Source organism: Juglans regia, chromosome 12 (genome assembly GCF_001411555.2).
Source record: "Juglans regia cultivar Chandler chromosome 12, Walnut 2.0, whole genome shotgun sequence".
Lineage (NCBI taxonomy): Eukaryota > Viridiplantae > Streptophyta > Magnoliopsida > Fagales > Juglandaceae > Juglans > Juglans regia.
The window spans coordinates 29,799,133-29,812,239 of NC_049912.1; the positions used below are offsets into that span (position 1 = coordinate 29,799,133).

The 13,107-nt window shown below is 34.8% G+C and overlaps 1 protein-coding gene across 1 annotated transcript; it reads right to left on the reverse strand.

Moving 5' to 3' along the window:
• Positions 1-399: 399 nt before the first annotated feature.
• LOC109003024 (probable sulfate transporter 4.2) lies at positions 400-11,195 on the reverse strand. The gene is made up of 17 exons (XM_018980977.2): positions 10,676-11,195; positions 9,701-9,749; positions 8,784-8,985; positions 7,862-8,030; positions 6,867-6,932; positions 6,677-6,784; positions 5,872-5,979; positions 5,714-5,779; positions 3,566-3,626; positions 3,263-3,390; positions 2,955-2,996; positions 2,661-2,777; positions 2,220-2,271; positions 1,776-1,914; positions 1,533-1,621; positions 1,032-1,108; positions 400-915 (listed from the first exon to the last, which is right to left on the reverse strand). The coding sequence occupies exons 1-17, from the start codon at positions 10,985-10,987 to the stop codon at positions 628-630; spliced, it is 2,073 nt and encodes a 690-aa protein (XP_018836522.1). The 5' UTR covers positions 10,988-11,195; the 3' UTR covers positions 400-627.
• Between the last annotated feature and the right edge of the window lie 1,912 nt (positions 11,196-13,107).

Consider the following 13,107-nt stretch of genomic DNA (forward strand, 5'->3'; position numbering starts at 1 on the left):
GGCTTGCCTTTCATCTTTTTCTTTTGTTTTAGATCATGGGCCACGTATTAGACCCAACCAGGCCCAAATCCCCCTCTCCGCCCCCCAACCCACCCAGAAGTTCCGTATTAGATCATGGATGTACTGCTACGTTAGGCTGTGCGTGTAATCGCGGCTTAACATGAACCACTTATCAAATGTTTCTGTATGTCCTATGCGTGCTACTGTGCGACCCCTCACAAAAAGGAGATGGGGAAAAAGACAGATCCACGTTTTGCGGGGAAGGCTAGGATTAGATGGGCCAATGTTGTACCAGAATCGTCGAGTGACCACAAGCCCAGGCCCATATATCTTGTCAGCAAACCGATTGATTTCGAACATTATTCTACCCATTATCTTAAAAAGTTTGTTTCGGTACCAAGATATAAATCAGGCATTGCATACAAGAAACCTAAGTAGCTACACCATGGGGGCATCCTACTTTTTCCCACCCCCCCATCAAGTCTCTCCCCATCACTTTGGAAGTGCTGAAGCCCAGCCAACAGTTGATTTGTTTATATAAATATAACAAAGGAATCTAATTACAATAAACGATCTAAAACTTTATTATTGGCATTTTATTATAAATATAAAATAATCAAGCAATTCTCAAGACTTTCGGGACAGTAATGGCTCCGATTGCGGACTGCCCGACTCCAAGTTGGCAATTGCCAAATCCTCCCCTCTCTGTTTCCATAATCTCTGAAATAAATTTGGTTTATCATCAGGCTGAGGATCTGATGTCTTAGACGTTTCTTTAAAACTCTGAACATGCTGAAGGCAAACTTGAACAGCATCATGCACTCTCACAAAGTACCACTCCTTACCAATCAGATCAACAACACCAGATTTTGATAAGGTGAGCAGAACTTCTCTGTTTGGATTGGAAATGGCAATCTGCAAAGAACCGAGACATTGCCAATAACATTATCATCATGGTATTGAGAGATTCAGAGTGCTAAAAAAGAAAAAAAAAATAACATTTATAGACTCATTTAATAGGGATATTTAACCTGGATGTCACGTGATTTGTACTCCTGATGCAAGTCTTTCAAAGCTTGAACAGCACTGGAGTCTATATATGTTACAGCTGCAATAACAATAAAGAAAAAATAACTCACTTTGAACTCTGGATCAATAAGGGAGGGCGACCCAATGTATTCATGACAAAAGAAAAAAGAAAAAGAAAAAAATTTAGTTTAGCTAACAACTCAACGTGAATTGTTTTAGTCATCAGTTAAGCATTCTTCATCTGAGACTACATGCCGGTATTGTAATGTATCTACAAACCACATTACTTGTATGCACTTGTATAGAGGAAATCATTTTAACTACATGGAGTAAATAAGACATCATGAATGCTTCAGCATGAATAATGACCCAAAACAGTACTGTAGATAGAACTCAAAGAAGCAGAAAATGACTTACGTGCCATCTCTATAATAACGAAGTAAACTCTTTCAACTCCAAAACAGTACTGTAGATAGAACTCAAAGAAGCAGAAAATGACTTACGTGCCATCTCTATAATAACGAAGTAAACTCTTTCAACTTCCGGTCCACGACTAGTAGATCTATCAACAACAATTTCATATTCCCGTAGCCTGACAGATGACATATGAGTTAGATATCATCTTTAAATTGCAGAAACTGGTAAGCACAAATCAACTGTGAATATTAGCAATATGAATTAACATATACAATGGGAATTGTCACTATTATTGAATTTTTCCAATATAAATAAACAATAATCTTTACCTTTCCTTTATGTAACTTATGTTTGCAAAATATATAGGAGCATCAATCCGAACCACCACAATTCCATTGTACGTGTATGATTCTGGATACTGTTGAGTGTTTCGATAAACAGTAGTGCCTGGAAGACGCCCCAAGACAGCTGCAGTACACCCCAAATTAACAATTAGAAGATACAGGTATCAATACCCTGAAACTAAACACGGTTGCAAATTGAAACTGCACTGGCATTGAGCCCCTAGTTTTTATTTCTAGCTGAAACCCACCGAGTAAAAAGAAACTTTCTACTACCAGAGCCCACTAGGGAATTATGTCTTCTAGCCAGAACAGAACGAAGTGGTTACGAAAACTGACTTGTCTAAGCAAGCATTTGAATAATATTCTGTAATGCAGAGAACACAATGGTACATGTAAATAGGCATACACCAAATAAATCAAGCTACTTACCAATATGTGGATTTGCTGATTCGTGGATGACAAAAGCAAGCGAAACACCAACCTACATGTTTATGTAAGGTATATCTATTATGTCTCTAGTTTACACCTTATGCAATATTGAATCATGTGAAATATCCCCTTTAGACAAAATAAATAAAACTGCTACATTACTTTTAGATGTTTATAGTTATAGGGTGGGAAAAGCTTGAACAAACCTTTTTTTTTTTTTTTTTTGGTATAATAGAGTTCAGAAAATAATTTCAAGAAATATGTACTGACTCACTGAGATTCAGATTATTTCAGACGCAATATGATACAAAGCTTCTTTGGATGCCATATTGGGAGTTTAAAGAGCCCTAAAAATTTGTGGCACAGAGCTTTCAAATATATTGGATGCATTAATATGAGTCAAAATGCAAACTAATATGGTAAACTGTATCAAGTACTCACCCCAACAAGGACACCGATCTCAATACCAAGAAACAATGTTGTAGTGCAAGTAATGGTCCAAAGAAGAAAATCTTTCTTATCTACTCGCCATAAAAATATAGCCTCATTGTAATCCACCTGGAACGATACATCCAAAAGAAAAATGTAAAAAGTTTTTATCTGAACATGGTAATGGTGGTTACCAGTCCTAGTCTGATAAATGTCAGCTAATATACCTTGCAAATTCAATTGTCTAACAATTAAAGAAAGTTGACAAAGTAAGCATCATCGGCGTGGAATTTTAAAAATACTCACCAGACCCATCACAGCAGAGATCACAATGGCAGCAAGAGCGCACTGGTATGAAAGAGATCACAAACACATGGTTAGTGTTCCATTAAAGTTTGGAAGGCAAGAGAATAGAAAGGATACGCAGCAGTATAGATACCAACTCGTGTTGTATAAAATGTCAACTTCCTAGACCATGGTTCCCATAATAAATCATTGATAAGTTGTTCAAACCAGGAACCCCTAAGAATAAGGACATGGCAGAACATGCTATCAAACATGACCTGCAAGTTGCATCCCTACTGAGAAAAGAATGTGTTAAAGTTGAAACAAACCTGGGGTATGTATTCAAACAATGGAGTCAAGAATAAAAGGGCACAAGCCATTATGGTTCCGGAGACAATGCCAGATAAGCCAGTTTTTGCTCCACTTTCATGATTCACAGCAGACCTAGAAAAGGAACCTGCATGTCACATTCAAAAAACATGAGCCTATTTCTAATAAGTACGAATGTTTAGTAAAAACTGTAGTGATAAATAAAATTAAAATGAATGAAGAGATCATTTCTGTAAACACTCGTAGCTAATTATGAAGCATGGACTCATGTTGCAGATCTTAGAATTTTGCAGAAGTATCACCTGTGGTAGGGTATGCTGAAAAGAATGAACCCATAATGTTGGCTACTCCAAGACCAAACAACTGTTTAAAACAAATAGAATATTCATTAGATATTTCTTTGCTCAAAATAACAATTGCACGATGTCCTAATATTAAAATAGCTAATTACCACCATAAAAGATCAACAACACCCAGTTCTTTTTTTTTTCCAGTACATAATATAGCATTGTCTTCTATAATAAACCATCACATCTAAACAAAAACTTCATAATCAATGGAAATACATTGTTCAGTTCTGTCATTTTGCTAGATGGGCAGTGCAATCCAAGGAATTACGAGCAACAAATGGTAAATAAATTGCAGATTGTATACTATGCATCATGTATGACGTTCATGATACCAGTTTCTGTCAAGCTACATTATCAATTCCATTGAATTCCATTTTAATTTCATGGGGGGAAGGAAAAATAAACAAAAGCGGAGACTCTTATATGTAGTAAAAGATGCTGAAAATAACAATAAATTTATTATTCTACAAGAAAGAGATGTTAATTGCAACAACTAAGAGACCAGGTATTTAGCTGATTAAACCTCCTCGTGATGAATTTAAAAATTGGTTTCTCATTGAACTACGTGAAGATCCATATGGGCTATGGCAAGGAGAAATGCCTCACAAATGGAAACTAAAAACAAAAAACATAAGAAACAAACATGCCACTATATTTAGCTTGGACCATAAGGTGCTCATTTGAGTATTCCTGTTAATTTCGTGTATGGTGTACCCAAGGACTAGTTACCACAATATATAGATAGAAAAGCCACAAAATATGAACCAAATGAGAGCATTTTAAAAGAAACTGAAAACCAACTGAAATATGGAAAATGATTGTATAGTCCTAAGGTATGCAAGCCCTGTGCAGTTAAGTGGGGCATACTAGGGACCCATCATGAAACAACCCACTTTTCATGATGGGCCCTACTTTTTTACAAAAGGCTTGCACACCATTAGACTGTATAGCATTACTCTCAAAATATATCCCATTTTCTACATAGCTATGGAAAGAAGTTTTATTTTTGGTTTGGTATCAAAATGAAACACATTGTTCACATCATTGTAATAAGAGCATATATATTAATATTTGTGTAGTCAAAACTTCATTCCCATAAACCAATTAAATTATTCGACTGCATGCAGCATGTCAAGGAACATAACAGAAATTAAGCACACAAAAAAAGAAGAAGCAAACTTCCTAAAGTCAAGATTTGAATCATATTTTGTGATACCCCATATGATATGGATAAGGGTAGGTGGTATATGGGATCCCACATTGCTTGGGAAGGAAAAATTCTTGCTCTTTATAAGGTTCTAATGGGGCTCCAATTGTATCATTGACTAGTTATTTTGGAGTATAAGTCATGTGGTTTGGGCCTTCCATTGGGGCGTTACAAATGGTATCAAAGCCTATCCCAACCAGAATTGTGGGACTTGAGCCATGCCACCTACAATGAACAGGCCCGACGAAGACGTCGGGAATTTAAGGGGGGTAGATTGTGATACCCCATATGATATGGATAAGGGTAGGTGGTATATGGGATCCCACATTGCTTGGGAAGGAGAAGTTATTGCTCTTTATAAGGTTCTAATGGGGCTCCAATTGTATCATTGACTAGTTATTTTAGAGTATAAGTCATGTGGTTTGGGCCTTCCATTGGGGCGTTACATATTTATACCCAATGATGCAGTCAAAAGGTAGGATATCATGCACTTCATACAAAATCAGCTGATCTGAGATCATTAAACACAGGCTGGAAAACGTGTGAAAATGACTGGATTTTAGACATTACATTCCCCATCTAGCCACTTGTGAAAGGGAAATTTAGAATATTGATCCATCCGCAAATTGCAGTTGAGCCCATTGGAAAAGAAGAGTTTAAACTGCTACAAATGGCTGAAAATGTACATGCTTCCTTTTTGTTTTTGTTTTTGTTTTTTTTTTTTGGAGGGGTGGATGGGTAATAGTTCACTTGCATAAATATTTAACTGTGTACAGGCCTTCATGCTTGCCCACCCCATTAATTTGTAAATAAATCAGCACCTTTGGCAAATATCTGAGTTGCATATATTCACACATCTAAAGACGTCTGCATTCTGCCTTTTAAAGGCATACCTCTTGATTTGAATCCAACTCGTATCCATTCTTTGCTGCCAATGCTTTTGCAATCCCCACAGATTCCTAGAGTTAAAGATGTAACATAATTTTCATCAGTACTGCAGTTAAATCTAAGAAAAATTTACACGATGAATAATCAATGCAATGCCTCTTACCAATATGGCTACACCAGTGATGAGAAGAGCAGTTGGAATCAAAGATGTTACATACCCAAAACTTTTGGGTACAGAAAATCCTGGGAGGCCCTGAGGTATACCTCCTACCTAAGACAACACCAAGCATCCTTTGTCAGTCTTGTTGAGATGTTATTGGTCTAAGATAGATAAAACATTAAGACAAGTAAAAGGAAACGTTAAAAATGAACACGACTAGCAATTTTATCTGAAGTTTTTTGTCTTCACATGATGCCACTTGAGACCGTGATTATATCATGCAGAAAGTAGCATAAGTTATGACATTTTTTTTTTTTATCGGTAAACAAAATTTTATTAATCATGAGAATAGGCAAGAGCCCAAGTATACGGGACATATATAAGAGCATCGCCTCTGCATGCTAGTTTATGACCAATAGTTGAGATTAAAAATGTTGTAGTGCGTTAGAGATCCCTAAAATTAAGCAGTAGAAAGATATGACTTTTCCGCAAGTTGGAGAAGTGATATATATAAATATGCATATATAAAGGATATATTTTGTTAGGATTGAAGGAATAAGAATTGCTATTATATACTCACTTCCACCTAAATCATGATTATGCAGATGAGAATTCATGGATGTTACTAGAATAGGTTCTTTTCTATGATAGATTCATGATTACTACTTTCTGGTTGATATCATATGAGCAAACATGGACATCTTTAATTCATTAATCCAGAAGCATCAAACTAGTAATATTTCCATGACAATATTACTAGATCTGATACCCATTAAGTTAAATAGAGTCTAACATATGCCATTCTCACCAAAGATATGGAAGAGGGATTAAATATTTTCACAAAAGTTGTTCCCAAAACGACTGCTGTCAGGGGACCTGCAGCTCTCAGGAATCGCAAGTACTTCCTTGTTTTCCCCTACACATGAAATGTCAAAATCATAACTCGATTACAGGTAAAAGACAAATGTCCCTTCAAAACAAAGACAATGAATTCGTACCAGGTGCTTCATGACCAGAAGTATTGCAAGTATTATGGATCCCATTACAAAAGGGGGCCATGAAAACTACAAAAAGAAAAACCTCCTGTTGTTAAAATGGAACTGATAAGCAAATATGCAAGGGCAGCATGGGTATGCTAAAATGAATAACTTAGGATAGAAATGTTTAATCATCAATACGACATGACTTATTCAATGCTGAAAACCATGGCATGCTGGGAAACAGAGCCGACTGAAGTTGGCAAATTACCGATGCAAACTACCCATTTTCGCAATCTTTTTATTTCACTTCAGCTTCCAAATTTCAGTAATTCCACATTCCAAACGAACTCCTAGGACTTTTTAAAATTGAAAATTAAGTTTAAAGGGATTGTTTTATATCCAAGATTTAATCCTAGAAGCCTCCACATTTGATCTTATAGATAAAAAGATATTCACAGCCTCATATTTCTAACAGGCTCCTATTAGTTTTTTTCTTTTAACAAAAACCAATCAACTTTCCCATAGCAGCTCATTTTGGGTTATGAGCAAACCTCAGAACACCAAGCAAAAAGAACAAAAAAATACAACCTGTATAACTACCCCATCCTCCAAAAAACAATGGATTATTAACATCTCATGAAAGGTGGAAAAGCTTTTCCAATGGCCAAAACGTCCCTCACTTCTCATGGAACATCATTTAAATCATAATACATGTCTATCATTTTGGGTTATGAACATCTCTATCAGAACCTTGAGCACCATCTTTAGCAAAGAAATAATCAATATTATTAGCCACACGAAAAACATGTCTCCAGCAAGGCACTGACATGCTGCTGAAAGCCGTTCCCAATATTCCATTACCCTCCATGGCTCCTATTAGTTAAGAAGCCACTGACTGCCACGGGTAGGCTAGGATCAGGCAAGGTTAGGCACGAATGGGAAATGTACAGACCAGCAAACATACGAATAAACTAATATACGAAGGATAGACGACTTGAGCATGCAAAGCATACCCCATCTATCCCAGCTATGATGCTCTTAATCAATGGCACAATCTTGCTACTCCGTTCTATATCATATCCCAAAAAGTATTTTGCTTGAGATAGCGCAATCACGACGGCTGAGGCACTTGTAAAGCCAGAAATTACAGAGTGGCTGATGAAACGAATAAGCCACCCAAGCCTGAAATTTCATATAATGGACACATAAATAAAATGCATGAGAAAATCAAAGATCATAGTTCAAAATGATACGACAGCAAAAATAAAAAATATTCACTTCAAGTAAAACTAAAAGTAAGTGACCAGGGTTGGGATCCATGTAAACCCTCAACCCTTGCCCCACTCTTCAAAATGAGAGGCAGAACTAAATAATAAGTCATTGCTTCATGTGCTATAACACTAAAATTTTTATTAAACGATTAAGTTCATCATATCCTATCAGCTTAAACTTTTGAAGCAATTATTAATTTAACATAGGACTAAAGTAATGGTCTTAAGTTCAAAACCTGATTTCTAGTCTTTAGCCCTATTTAGTGAGAGGAAGTATTGCCACATGTAAATAATGGGGTTAGAATATTGATTAAATAATTAAATCTACCCTTTTCTATAAGCTCAAGTTTTTTAGAAGATTGACAATCTAACAATAAAAAAACTTTAATCTACCTAAGAACAATGATATGAACTTTCAAGTGTTCCACAATGTGAGCTAGAAGACTGTCATTATACAGCTTGAGAATTATCTTTATATAATATGATGACCTACACAAACCAGGAATCAATATTATTTATATAAGGTATATTTTCCTATCTCCACATGATTCAGCATGTTCAATTACTGAGGTTTTAAAGCTATACCAACAAAATTATCTACCACTGCAAGACCAGATTTACATTTTGTAACCGCTTTCATGAAGAGAAAGATAAGCAAAGGAACCTCAAGAGCCCCATTATGCATTCCAGTATCCCAACCATAAGCGCCAGCAATATTGCAAGTTCTGTGTATAATTCATCAGATGAATCAACAATTTCACTTAAGACATTGGAAACCAGGAGAGAAACCAATGCTACTGGACCAACTGCAAGCTGACGAGATGACCCAAATATGGCATACACAAATAGAGGCATAAAACCAGAGTCTTCCTTGCAAAAGCAGAAGTAACAATTCAAAAGTTTGATAAGCAGATTTAATATAGGGAAAAATCAGAGGTCTGTCTAAAGTACAGAGGTGAAATAAAATAATACAGTAGACAAAAGTGAAAGAAAAGAATATAATTCAATAGAAATTTAGCAATAATTCAATAGAAATTTAGCAACGTTTGTTGGTATGTAGCAATCAGATCTGTCATAACTGAAACACTACTTCCAAATGTGTCCAGTAGGCAAAAGGAAGTGTTAGATGAAGATTGAAGACAGGCACAATTTGGAGTCCTCAAGACCCAGTAGATTTTTTTCCTTACTTTTGCAAAATTCACATCATATGAAGTTTTCACTCTCTCGTAGGAATTGGAAAATGAAAAATTTAAGAAGTTTTGTCTCTAATCAGGAAGAAGCACAGTAGAGCCAAATTAAAAGCTGATTTGCAAGGGAATTCAATTTTAAACTTCTCTACGCCAGCTCGTAATTAGAAGATTCTCATTCTTGATTACAATAGAGTAAAGTTAGCCACGTCTAATCTGGTGTTCTGCATGGATATATTTTGCCATTCACCATATCAAAATCAAGCTCTCTCACTCATTTGTTAAAAATCATATCAGTTTCCATCATAATTCAATAATAATTATCAAAGCATACCAAGACGATATTTCTAAAAATCAAAACTTCAATAACATTATAATCCAGTATGGCACTTACAAAGTCCATATATTGGTTGAAGCCCAGCTAATTTTGCATAAGACATCGCCTGGTCATTCACAAGATACAGTCAAAACAACTTGAATCCATCCATGTTATCAAAATATTCAATTAAAACAAATCACATTCCAATAAGGTGTCATGTCTCAATGAAAAAAAAACCCAAGGGAGAAAACGGCACTAATATCGTTAGAAGTTACAATCAACTAGCATTGATGCTTCAGTGGTTGAATAGAGTATAGAAACAGCAATCAGACTCATATTGCGCCCAACCAATCATCAATTGTCTCAGCGCTTGGTACATAGCACCCAAGTCGGGTCAAAGTTACAGTCATTGGAATTCTCGGGTCTGTAATAGTGAATAAACAACCATTTGAAACTTCATTGGAGGAAGGGAGAGAGATCAGCTATCAGATCATGAACAGTTAAGCTTACGGCCAAAATCCAATAACTTAATTCCAACATTAATTATGAGACTGGACCATGACTTCCGTAAAACCACCTACTAGAACAGTAGAAATATCTCTGATAATCAACGTTTGACTGGATAATTCTACCGCGGGTTCAACGGGAAAACAGAGGAAGGCATACGATCAACAAAAAAATACGTGCACAAGGAAAGCTTTGAGTTGCCAGAGAACGGAAAATAAAAATATTCAATATTTTGTTGTCCACTGAATTAATCATTTGCAAATTGCAAGAACATATTTTCCACTCGAGCGATCGCAAAACAACAGTCCAGCTTAGTTGAGCTGAGCCCTGTATCTTTCAAAACAAAAACTTAAGGGTTAATTTTCTTTCCTTTCCTCGGTTTCCTTTACGACCAAACAGAAATTATAACTCCGTTTGGTCGCAGAGAAAGAAGTAAAATCATCAATACAATGGAAACATTATCTACACTGAAGAATTGTATGCTGCGTTCGTTTCTTTTATTGTCTTTGAAGGAAGGAATGGGGAAGTGTAGGATATCAGTACCTGGGGGACGAGCATGACACCGACGGTCGTCCCAGCCATGAGATCTATCTGAAGGTACTCCCTCCATTTGTAAGTCCTAATCCAACGGTAGCAGGGGAGGAAGAGCTCGATCCACTGGACCCAGGTCATGCTCTGCAGCTTCAACGTCCATTTGGAGAGAACTGCGCTGGGATATGAAGTAGAAGACGAAGACGACGGCAACGTGCTGGGGTGCTGCAACGGAATGATCTTCACGGACCGGGTCGACGTCGGCATCGAGTAGTCCGACTCCGCAAGGTTGGGTGAGCTGGGCGATGCATACGTTATCTCCATGCGCACCGCCGGCGCATCCGATTATTTAACTATCGGGTGATTCAGGCCGGTGTACGTTTTGGGTGGCCCAGGATGGTCCACTTCCATGATCATGAAAAATAGAAAATCATTTTAAATAAATAAATAAAACCACGAGAATTTTCTCCCCAGAAATTTTAGCTGGGGGAAGATTAGAAAATGGCGGTTGCTTCTCGAGGTTTGAGATTTTTGAGTTCATACATCGAATGTATGTATAGAAATCATAGATCGCGGCCGTTTGTTTTTGAATGGATGAGATGAGGGAAATTAAAATTAAAAAGTTAAATAAAATATTATTAGAATTTATTTTTTAATATTATTTTTATTTTAAAATTTGAAAAAGTTGAATTGTTTTTTTTATTTTATGTAATAATTTATAAAAGTTGTAATGATGAGATGAGAGATTTTTAAAATTTTAAATTTTAATTTTAAAAATAAATTAGGCTTAATATATGATAAATGATAGTTGCAGTCGTGAGTAAATAAGTATTGTACAATTATTTTAAAAAAATATGAATATATACGAAATTTATATGAAAAAAAAAATTAATAATAAATCTTACTCTTTTTTAAATCGATTGTACAACGCTTATGCAATATAGTATTACTCTAAATATATTATATATACAATTTTTTTTTTGGGCAATTTTGCAACAAATACTTTGGGCTCAAAATTTCAAATAAATAAAGAGGAAGCACGACTTAGAGCATTATCATTGGATTAGCTAAAAGTTAAATCTAATGAGTATTTAGTTATTAAAGAGTAAAATATGCTCACATTAGATTAGTCAAATTCTAAATGAAATTTAGTTACAGTAACTTTCAAAAGTTTTTTCAAATTTGAAGGTTATTATTCATACATCAAATACATATTTTATTAATTATTTATCTCTTCCTTTCTTTCTATCACATATTTTATCACAATTAATATATTAATTTGACTTAGTGATATATTAATTTAATAAGAATATGATTATTAATTAACATATAATAAGTAGAATAATAAAATATGATAAAATTAAAAAAATTAATAATTAAAAAAATTAAATATTTTTGAAATTATTAATTATTCATTACCATATAATGAATAAATATATAATCTAATGTGGAAATTTAATGTGAATAATCAAAACTAAATTTATCTTATATTATTTTATTATTATATAATGAAAAAATATATATTTCAATATGGAGATTTATGTGAAGTGAATAGTTAAAAGTTAAATTTCTCTTATATTCATTAAAATTGTCTTTTAACTTTGATTAATCTAATGAGAGAGCTCTAACCATAGAAAAGGACGATATATTTCCATCAAATTTTTTCATCTCTTTAATTGCATCAATGATATATTTTAAATAATTTGATAGATCAATCATTTAAATAAAAATATATATATTTGATACATTAATTGAGAATAGCAAAATTTCAAAAGAAAATTGAATTGTGACAAAGCTACATAAAAAAAACAAATCGAAAAATCCAAATATTTACCCAGAATTGATCTTCATTAGGTAAAGCCAGTAAATTCAAATCGTTGGAAGTACGTTAGGAAACGGAATGAAAGGCAAGAGTCATTTTACCGGGAAATGATGGGGAAAGTATGTGGACAGCGTAGATGCAAGGCGTGTCGCATAATAAAATTTGAACGGAAAGTCTGCAAGTGTCAGATCCGTGCACGTTTATCTTTTTGTTGCTGGACCTGAACCAATTTGCATCCAACTAATCCCAAACCACGTGCGTATCTATTGGCCGCTGGCCAATCATATTAAACACGCATCTTCATATATTATTCTATATTTTACTTCAAGGGTTTTATTTTGTATTTGTTTTCAATTCAATCCAATCCAATGCGTTATTTGCGTATCTACGTTGCAACTCGTCCTCAAAAAAAAAAATTGCAACTGGTCCCAGAAGGTCGCACATGTTAAAGGACTGAGCAGTGTAGCACGAGACGGTCCGAAAAGAGCAAAATAAATTTTTTTATTCATTTTTTTATATCCTTAAATATCTTTTTTTAAAAAAATTTAACATCATTATAAAATATTTATTTAATCATTAAGTAAAAAAATTGTTCGAACCCAACTGCAGGTGAGAGTAGTAT